We start from the raw sequence: 10788 nt of genomic DNA on the forward strand, positions 1-10788 counted from the left end.
AAATAATAAAAAGAATAAAAGTTTAGGGCTAAAAGTTTAAAGAGTTAAAGTATTGTTGTGAAAATAAAAAGAATCAAAAGTTTGTGGTAAAAATAAAAGAAAATAAAATGGTATAAAAGTTTAGTGTTAAATGTGTAAAGAGTTAAAGTGTTGTGGTGAAAATAAAAATAATAAAAAGTATACTATAAAAGAAAATAAAAAGGTGTAAAGCTTAGTGATGTGCGAAATCTAGCTTTAAAATTTATAAACACGATTTACCGAAAGACTGACTACTACACACTCACAGGCAGTGTACCCGATCGCATGCAGTATAGTAAAAACTGGTAAGCCGAGATCGTTCGCAAGGACTTTTATAAGCAATTGTAACAATTAAGTGATTCAAGTAAAAATGGGGGTTTTGTGGCCGAACTACCACGTTGCAAGTAGTTAGTGAGAAAAGTTAGTAATCCCTCAGGATTAATCGAAAGAAGAATTTGTTGTTTAAAACAAGAATTTAAAGGTCACCCATCTTGATTTTGCTTGACAACATGTTAAGATTGCAAATTTGATGAAGTTCAAATTCAATTAGTTGATTAAATGACCGAGACTCAAATTAATCTTCAACCCCGTACCCGTCAAGTTAACAACTTATTTGACTCTCTTGTATAAACTAGTTCCATTATTAAGATCGGTACCCCAAGACACCTTTTTATAACTTCTCTAGTTCAATAATGGTTTTGGTCATTTCAGATAACAATTGTGTCTATTGATTGTACCCAACCATCAACCCGTTAATCCTTATTAATTATTAATTACCTTCTACCGTACCCGTCATAGAACCAATCGCTTCTAACCAAGCGATCAAAATAACTTCTACCCAACCCTAGTTGCCACTAAGTTTGTATAAAAATTATCCGCAATTAATAATTAAATAACAAAGAATTACAGATTAAGATCACGACACAACGTTAAATCAAATCACTTGAATTATACAAATATTGTGCAATCCTTACATGTTCTCTCACTCCATCAAGATGGATGAAAAGGCGATTAGCCACTCATATTATAGTACGAATAAAAAATCAAATATAGAGAATTTATCGTTACCGAATACAAGGAATTGAAAACGAATAACGAAATGATTCCAATCGAGCTTGAGATTCTTCAAAATGATTGAATACAAGAAAAACCCTTGAAAAGTACTCAAAAATCGTTTGGAAAGTGAAGTTAGGGTTTTTAGAATGTTTTTGCAAGCTATTTATATGTTAACAAAATTCTGCAGATTCGGCGCCAAACTGCGTCGCAGTCTTCCCATTTGACTTCCTTGACTGGTCCTTTGTCGTCTATGGTAAATGTGCGTCGCACTTTAAGTAGACTGCGAAGCACTTTTTTTCTCGACATGTATAACTGCGACGCACCACGAGACTGCGCTGCAGTGCATGTTGACCAGTGTTGACTTTCTTCTAATCTTCACTCTCTTGCCTCGTAAAACGTCCGTAAGCACTCGTTTTACTCCAGAAACTTCATTTTCTTCAGATTATCGCTTAGGTACCTGTTATCAACCTGAAACACTAACAAATACCATAAACGCACCAAATGTATACGAAAACGACTCTTAAACATCAATAATCGACTACTTAAGCTATGGGAAATGGGCATAAAATACGACTTATCACTTAGTGATAAAAGTGAAAAGAGTTAAAGTATTGTAGTGAAAATAACAAGAAATAAAAAGTTTGTGGTGAAAATAAAAGAAAATTAAAAAGTATAAAAGTTTAGTGTTAAAAGTGTAAAGAGTTAAAGTATTATGGTGAAAAGAAAAGAAAATGAAAAATATAAAAGTTTACTGGTAAAAGTGTAAACAGTTAAAGTGTTGTGGTGAAAATATATATTTTTTTAAATATAAAGTATACTATTCTTTGCATGCAAATCCGTAGGTTTGTTTTTAATATATATATTAATTTTGTGGTAAAAATAAAATAAAATAAAATGTTATAACAGTTTAGTGTTAAAAGTGTAAAGAGTTAGAATATATATATATATATATATATATATATATATATATATATAAAGTATACTATTCTTTACACGCAAAATCCGTAGGTTTGTTTTGAATATATACGAGTATATTAAAATATAGAATTTTCAATTTAACCCTTTAACTTTTAATTTGATTACAAAATAATTATTAAAGTTTAAACAATTTCGCTTTTACACCGTATACATCTATTCTGTATATAGTTTATAGTAGCATAATGTTTTATTTTTATTATTAACAAGAGGGGTACCTGCGCAATACGGCGACAGATCGACGACGACAGTTGATGGTGACATTAACAGTGTGGTTATTAATGTAAAGATAGTTGACGTAAAAGGATACCATAGTTAATGAAAAGGGATACTTGTGAAATATGAGATATGTGTGAATATGTTTGGTTTTATATAAGGGTGTTTTAGGTTTAGAATGCACGTGTTAAAAGGTTAGGGGTAAAAGGTAATTCAAATGCTTAAAGGAAAAAAAAAGGCTTTTCTCTTTATTACATAGTATATATAGATAAAATTTTAAATTAATTTGTTATTTTATTTAATAGAAATTTGTGAAAATGAAATAATAAAAATATGAAAGAATAAGAAGAGAATATGGATTATAAGGAGGGGTGTTTTTGAGATGTTTTAAGAATGAAAAAAACTGATAAATAATGAAAGAATAAGAGAAGAATAAGGCAATATAAAGATTAGCAAAAACTGATAAACATCTTACAAATTAGGTCCATGTCTAATACACGATGCTTACAATGTTATTAATGTTGGATGTTAGTATATTATACTTTAAAATTTAATATACTATTTTGGGTAATAAAAACTTGATCTATATATCAAAATTTTGAGTTTTATATTGAAATATTTTTAAAAAATATGTTTATCGAAGTTGTTTAATGTGATATGCTTAGCGATATTTGAATACTACAAAATATAATATATCTATCAAAGTGGTAAAATTTTATTTAATCTTAATTAACTAATTTTATAATTATATGATAAAACATATTTTTGGATATATATTAGTTATTATCCTATTGGATAAACATGAGCTATTATCCTATCGGATTATGTTAGCTATTGTTATTTATTTATTATATTAAAGGGGTTGGTGGCCCATTGGTAAGGTCTTTGATACTGGAATAGGGATGACATCGGGCCGGATATGGTCCGGGTTTAGTTAATCCTGAACCCAGACCCGATTAAAAATCCCCATCCCATACCCGACGGGTTTAGTTAATTATTATTATTATATAAAACATATTATTATTATTATTATTATTATTATTATTATTATTATTATTATTATTATTATTATTATTATTATTATTATGTAATATATATATATATGGGTCGGGTATACGGGTTCGGGCGGGTTTCGGGGAAAAGGGACGGGTATACGAGTTTTTATATAAAACCATCCCCGGACCCAAAAAGAAAACAAAAATAACCCCCATACCCGGCCCTAAACCCGAATACCCGGACCCGAACCCGATTTAAAGATGTCGGGTTTCGGATTTACCCATCGGGTACGGGTTTATATGCCATCGCTACATTGGGAGGATCAACATGGGTTTGAGTCTTACTTCTCACATTTGTGAGGGTGGATTAATAGGAGTTTTTCGAGAGTCTTGGTTTTTAGACATACGTGTAATTTAGGAGTAAGAGTAGAATAAAATACCGTTAAAAAAAAAATTATTGGGTAAAAAATGTAAATTTATGATGAAAAAAGAAAAAAAAATGTAAATTAAAGAAAACAAAAGTTATTAAAAAATCGAAAGCTGATCGATAATTTATTATTAGACCAATTACACTTTAGCATAATAAAAGATTATAATTTATGGTACATCTCTTAATACATAATGTGCAAGTTCTAAATGCGCATTACCAAGATCATGACATTTCTGGTAGCTTAGTCGACATCGTATATCTGAAATATTATTTACGATTTTATATGTATATCCTTTTAAAACAAATGACACCCCACCAAGGCCACCATATCATCATAGCTGTCTCTGTCTGTAATAATAATAATAGACAAATTCTTCAATACTTTGCTTTCTTCTTCTATAAACCCCCTTTTAACATTTGCAAGATTTCCCACTTCATTATAACAAATTTATTCGAGGTTTGTATTTTCATTTTCTTGTGCATTAATCTTTTTGGGTTTTGCTTATTAAGTCCTTATTATGAAGAAAAGCATCAATCTTTAGTTAAGTTTCTTATAAATATCCCAACTTTTTGAGGTTTTCAAGGCTAATTTTCATCTGGGTGTTGTTATTTTAGCTAGATTTCATCTGGGTTTGTATCAATTTTTGATCTTGATGATGAAATTTGTTGGCTGATGTTAGGGTTTTAAGTTTTTTCTTTAGGGTTTACTGTTTATGGCAAAAAGTAGAGAAAAAGTTATGGGCTTGTTTAGTATTTTATGGTGTTTATTGATTTAGGGCTAATTTGTCGATAATTCCACAATGGGTTTTCCTTAGCATTAGTTGGGTTAAGTTTTTAGGAGCTAAAGTTCTCAAATTTGGCTACAAAAGGTTAGGAAACAGCCACGGATACTTCAGTTAGTTGCTTACGTCTGAGTGAAAAGACTCGTCCTCCTTGTGTAACCTGAACAGGGAAAACCTCACCCGTTTATCTATTTAAAATACTCAAATTTGGTGATTTGTGATATGGGATCATCAGGGTTTTTCTCAATATGTTTGATATATTCTATTGTGGCTTTAACTTGTGGATCATTAATGATGTTTTATAGCCATGAGGTATTTGCATTTTGTCATGGGAGTGAAATTGCTATTAAGTTATTAGGCTCAACACCTCATGATCAGTTGTTGATTACAACTTCCGATTCGTTCTCTGGGCTGCTTTTGTTTGCTGTTGGAATTCTTTTCTTTATGGTTGCCTTTGTGAAAGATAGAGACTTTCAAAGCTTTTTCGCAAAAGGGTGTGTCCTTCTTCACATTGCAATGGCCACATGGAGGATATACTTTGAGAGCAAACTCGAAGAACTTGGTCGTGATTGGCTTAGGCTAGTTCTTGGTGATTTTGTTTTGGCACTTTCATGGGTGTTGTTTCTTGTTTATAGTTGGAGAGAAAAATACGATTAGGCAAATAGATGAACGACACACGAGTACATGACTCATTCTTGAATCGGGTAAAAACCCTGTTCTTGGATTCATTCCAAATTCGATGTTCTTAAATCAATATCGCAGCTTGCACAGTTGGTCTTTGGTGATTTTTGAGGAAATGACCTCAGCTAACGGAGATTGTGAAGGTGCTTTTTGTTCTTGCTTGATTTATAGGAGTACATATTTTCTTGATTGTGATTAGTAGATCTTTGGAGACTTCAAATATGTTTTTTTCCCCTTTCTTTTTATGTTTAAAGAGAAGAACTCTTATCTTGCTGCTTTTTATATTTCATCTTCAATGTAAAGCTTCCAATTTCTGGATATAAATATTGAAATTTCTTGATTGCTGCTCTGTCTTGCTATACGTTTTCTCCTAAATTTGCTTTGTATACTTTTGCTTTTATACTTTCTCTTGGTCAATTAATCTGCATTTTTCTGTGGGCCTTTGCGTAGCTGCTCCAAAGGCGTTCCATTAACCAGATGCTGTATCCTGTGGGATTAAGTCCTATTAGGAAGATACATGTGTTTGTGATTTGCATCCAGAAAACTCTCGATTCGTTCTTTTATTTGGTCTTCAGCGAAATGTGGTGGTATATATATATATATATATATATATATATATATATATATCTGCTTGTCATAGAATGTAACTAGCGGTTAACCCTGCGCGTTGCCGCGGGGTACCTTTTTGGTGAGCATCTAAGTGAGTTGAGTGAGAAAGTGAGGGTCTGAGGAAGCGGAGGGTTTTGGCAAATTTATGTCAAATATTGGAACCCAAACCTTAAAAATTACAACTAACCATCTAACAATAACATCAAAAATATTTTACAGGAATAATAAGTCGTATAAAAACACAAATAATAACAATATTAATGCTTTAAATGTTTCATGAATGTAAGACGTAAGCATGATGAAAGTTATTATATATTAAAAACGTTATATATATGTATAAAAACGGAAGAAATTAATCAAAAACTAAATCTTTACAAGTAAAACCATAACTGTGTACAAAGTGTGTGATGAAAACCTGAGAACCCAAAAGTTTAGTGTCAATAAAAATGAAAACGAAAATTTTGATGGGGGATACAAGTTAAAAGATGAAAACTTTATTTAAAAAAAAACAACTAAACATGTAGCAATACAATGAAAATAATGTAAAGAATATTAAGATGTATGGAAACATGAACAATAACTATATTAATGTTTTAAATGTAACATGAACGTAAGACGTAACGATGATAAAAGTTATTGTATAATGAAAATGCTATATGTATAAAAAGACAAATAAAAATAAATCAAAGACCAAATGTTTAAAAGTAAAACCGTAACTGTGTGAAAGTTGTTTGATGAAAAGATGAGAATTTAAAAGTTTAGCGTCACAGAAATAAAAGCGAAAACTTTGATGTGTGGTAAAAGTTAAAATGAAATTTTTAAAAAAATAGAAATTTTAGAGGGTTAAAATGAAATTTGGTTTAAATTTAAAGGGTTAAAACGAAATTTGGTAAAAATTAGTATGTGCTTTAAAAATTTGTACATTCCACGCATAAAATACTTATACAATTACATAGGTTTTTAGTATATATATAATGCTCTTTTTGAGCATTAATCGTACCCAGCTTGTTTGTTTGCCGATTGGCAGATTGAAGTGATCAAGATATCGTTTAGTATAACGTTTATGAGATACATTAGGCCCTTTTTATGTATGACTTGAGTAAAGTTTGGAGCAGATTCTTATCATCGTTGTTAAAGCATTTCAATATTGTTAAAAAAAACTCAAGGTGTTAAAACTTCGAAAAAGAGGCATGTAAATGCATAATAGAGATGTTGTAAACCCCTTTCTTTATGTTTCTTTTGACCCGAACTCCGGTTGTTATAGATTGATTGACCTTTTTGAGTGAAAACATTTTGAATATCAGTCTTCGAAAACAATAATACTCGATCATATTACTCAATCATAATGGTTTATGCATTAGGATACAAGTATGATGTAGGTATGGATATAGACTCTTTCAAAAAGTCCTTTGGTGTGAATATGATTTAAAGTCTTTTAAGGTCGTGGTCAAAAAGAGCCGAAAATTTACACCAAATGTAGAACGAATAAACGGAAAGGGGTGAGTTATAACACATAGTTGCATGTTACGATTTTAAAGTTAGATGTACTTTAGTAAGTTTTGTATTGAATTTTTGGGTAGGCATTCCCTACATGCATTTAAACTAACTAGCACGTTACCCGCGCAATGCGGCGGTGATTATGGCGACGACGGTATGGTGGTGGAGGCGACTGTTGATGGTAGAGGGGACATAATTGATATGTAAAAGGTTACCGAAGATATCCTAAAAAGACCCATAGAGTAATTTAACCATTAAAGGCATTTTAAACAATTCTTCTCATATAACTTTTAACAAGAGGTTATTTTTTTTGATAATATAGATATAAATATAGATTGACGAATGTGTAAGCAAATGTTAATGGTAAATGTCCCATTTGATCATTCAATACTGTACTCAATTATGTACTTACTATCTTAAATCATTTTCTTTATACGTATTTTTTTTCTTCATATTCGACATGGATTTAGTTCCAATAAACAGGCAATAACCAACATTATCATGTCAATATTTTGATTATCTAAACCATTGTATACATTCTTTACCCGTTTCTTTTCCAAAATTCAATAGTGATATATGAATCATCATCATTTTTATATATTACATCATCATCACTAACCAATACCACCAATCATAAAAACCTTACAAATTAAAAATTAATAAAATTCTAAAATTCATAAAAAATACCTTTTAAGTGATTCAATGTTACCAAGAACTGTCTTGTGGCCATGGATGTTTACTCGTGACAATTCCAAGCTATCAAGTAAAATAGGTGATCATTTTAAGTTGGATAATTAAGCTTAAAAAAAGATAAGAAATGAGGACTTGGTCTAGATAAAATAAATATATGTTAGACTCGGTTAAAACAATAACAAGGCAGGAAGTGAGGAAGTTTTTAGTGTAAACTCGGTTAAAAAAAGATAACAAGACAGGAAGTGAGGAAGTTTTTAGTGTAAACACAGTTAAAACAATATATGTTAGACTTTCTGATGCGAGTAATCTGCACATTTAATAAAATAAAATAAATATACAACAAATCCCAAGTTCAAATAATTAATCGAAGGGAAAATGATCCGTACTGCAGACTTTACCTAAGCTTAGGTACTGCCACATTAAAAAAAGTTACATATTAAACCTTTGAATTTAATAAACATACATAACCCCCCCTGAATTTTACATAAACTTCCCCTGAATTTTACATAATCACCCCTGCTTTACCTAAGATAGGTATTGCATGCTTTACCTAACCTTTTCCCATAATCGAAACTTACAAACTCCTCAAATTGACTATTGATTATACTTCAAATAAAAGTCAATGTTGTATTTCCTCTTACAGCTCAATGGTTGAGCATTAATTTTTCATGTTAGAGGTTTCGAAACATTGGAAGAACATTTCAAAGTATTTCACAAATAAAGTGTCTCAGATTTTAATGAAGAAAAAGCTAAAATATCAAAAAAATAGAAAAAAGGAAAATTACATACTCGAGTATTTTGCTAGCCGATCTTTGTACCGACTCTCGGTTCTTTTGTATGCGGTTTTCAAACGCAACACGTTCATTTTTAGGCTTCTAAACTTTCTTCTCCCACTTTAAAAATTGACATTTCGTCTCCCTCATCTTTTCACTTCCATCCTTCCTTTCTTCAGGTACTCATGCCTTCTATTCAACCTTTTTTTCTTTCTTTCTTTTAATAGATACAAATTTGTTTCTCTGTTTATGAAATTGAATCAATACATGAATATAATATTGATCATTATTATTATTAGTCTTTGTTTTCTGTTGGATTTTTATAATAGTTTTTATCTGATACTATAAGGGTTTTTGTAGGGTTTATGGAATTTTTTTATTTATAAAAAATCTAGTAATAATTTGATAAATTTGCTAACTTGTGTTGATCTATGTGTAAATTGCTTAAAAGGATAATTAAAGATCCCAAAATTTGATAATGTTTATGAGCTAAAGTTTGAATTGTTTTTACAAATTTCATAACCCAAATATACTTTAATTTTGATTCAATTTTCATTGTTTTTAGAATAAATATTTGAATAAATGAAATACTCTTTTGATGATGGATACAAAGTTTTTGCCTTTTTGGTACCCCATGTTGTCAAATTTAGGATTTTAGTTTCATTTCTGTTTCCTTTTTTTTTAATGAAAATATCGAAAGACCGACATAGAGCCTTTTAGTTGATAGGTCACCAGATACTGACAGGATTTTGTGATTTTTATGAAAATTAGAGGAAGTTTTCATTTTGAATTTTTTTTTTTCTTATAGGCTAGAATTCATACTTACATATGTTAAATCCACAGGAACTTGTAATCATGAGTGGTTTACAGGCTCAAGATTTCCCTACCACTAGTATAAGACTAACCTCAAAAGCACAGAAAGAACAAGAAACACAAAATGCGGTAACGTCATCTGAAACCACAAAGCCAAAGAAGAAAATATGTTGTGCGTGCCCCGACACTAAAAAGCTGAGGGATGAATGCATTGTGGAGCATGGTGAATCAGCTTGCTCGAAATGGATTGAAGCTCATCGTCTATGTCTTCGTTCTGAGGGTTTTAATGTATGATTGTTGGATGCAAGGATATCAATTAGAAGGAGCAGATTTTAAACTTTTGGTTTCTTTGATTTTCCTGAACTAGGCCATGGTTATTGCTAGTCGAGAATAAAAGAATTCTGATTAATATTACATTGTTGAGTTACCGAGGTTGATCCTTGTGTTAAAATACTTTTGTTGTTCTGATATCTTAATAATAAACACAGATTTTCGATTTGTTAGTATCTGAAATGATCTTTGGTACTATGAGTTTGCATTGTGTTCTTTTTTTGCTTTAGTGACTTGCCGCTGAAAATCGTGGCTAGTAATGCTTGTTCTCATTTTCAGCAGACCGGACCTTTATAATGACGGGCTAAATGGAGCTTAAAGTTGGTGCAAAGGCAAGATCTTCGGCTTGCAGCTAAGCGTATTCTTTTGTGTTTGTATTTGTTATGTCTTAGCTGTTTTTGTTCTTCTTATGCTACTTGTTATTTACTTAAAAAATAAATATACTTTTATAGCTGTATATTTATATGCATCTCAAGACAGATATAGTAAAATTGTGTTAGCTTTAGCTTGATGCATAATTCCATCTTGGTTCTTGCAATAAAGTTTACAAGTAGAGCTATGTCTTTTGGACAAATATACCAAGCTTGAACACTTTGTTGTGTTACATAAATAGAGGCCTAAACAGATGAGTATTTGACTCATGCATTTTTTATGAATATCTGTGACAGTCCTAGAAATTGGTTAGTGATGTCTTCGTCAAAAGGATATGTTTATCAAGAGTAATGTTAGGCTAATGTTATTGACTATAGTACTTACATAGACGAAGACACGAGATTTATGAGGATATTTTTGACAGTCAGACAACCAAGGTTATTCGTTTAGGAGTGCTACAAAGAGTTTTGCACTTGTCCTATGGAAAATTAGAACTACAACATATTTTAAGATTTGCCTTTGCAAATATGAATATGCATGATAGGTTA

General features: G+C 30.8%; 2 protein-coding genes across 2 annotated transcripts; both read left to right on the top strand.

Moving 5' to 3' along the window:
• The first annotated feature begins 4043 nt into the window (after positions 1-4043).
• Positions 4044-5495, top strand: LOC122600684. The gene has a single exon (XM_043773437.1). It carries the CDS (start codon positions 4695-4697, stop codon positions 5127-5129), a length of 435 nt encoding a protein of 144 aa, XP_043629372.1. The 5' UTR covers positions 4044-4694; the 3' UTR covers positions 5130-5495.
• Positions 5496-8799: 3304 nt separating this feature from the next.
• On the top strand, positions 8800-10063 carry LOC122600856 (cytochrome c oxidase copper chaperone 2). The gene is made up of 2 exons (XM_043773630.1): positions 8800-8904; positions 9569-10063. Exon 2 carries the CDS (start codon positions 9581-9583, stop codon positions 9830-9832), a length of 252 nt encoding a protein of 83 aa, XP_043629565.1. The 5' UTR covers positions 8800-8904; positions 9569-9580; the 3' UTR covers positions 9833-10063.
• Positions 10064-10788: the final 725 nt, after the last annotated feature.

The sequence above is a fragment of the Erigeron canadensis genome, chromosome 5, assembly GCF_010389155.1.
Source record: "Erigeron canadensis isolate Cc75 chromosome 5, C_canadensis_v1, whole genome shotgun sequence".
NCBI classification, from domain to species: Eukaryota; Viridiplantae; Streptophyta; class Magnoliopsida; order Asterales; family Asteraceae; genus Erigeron; species Erigeron canadensis.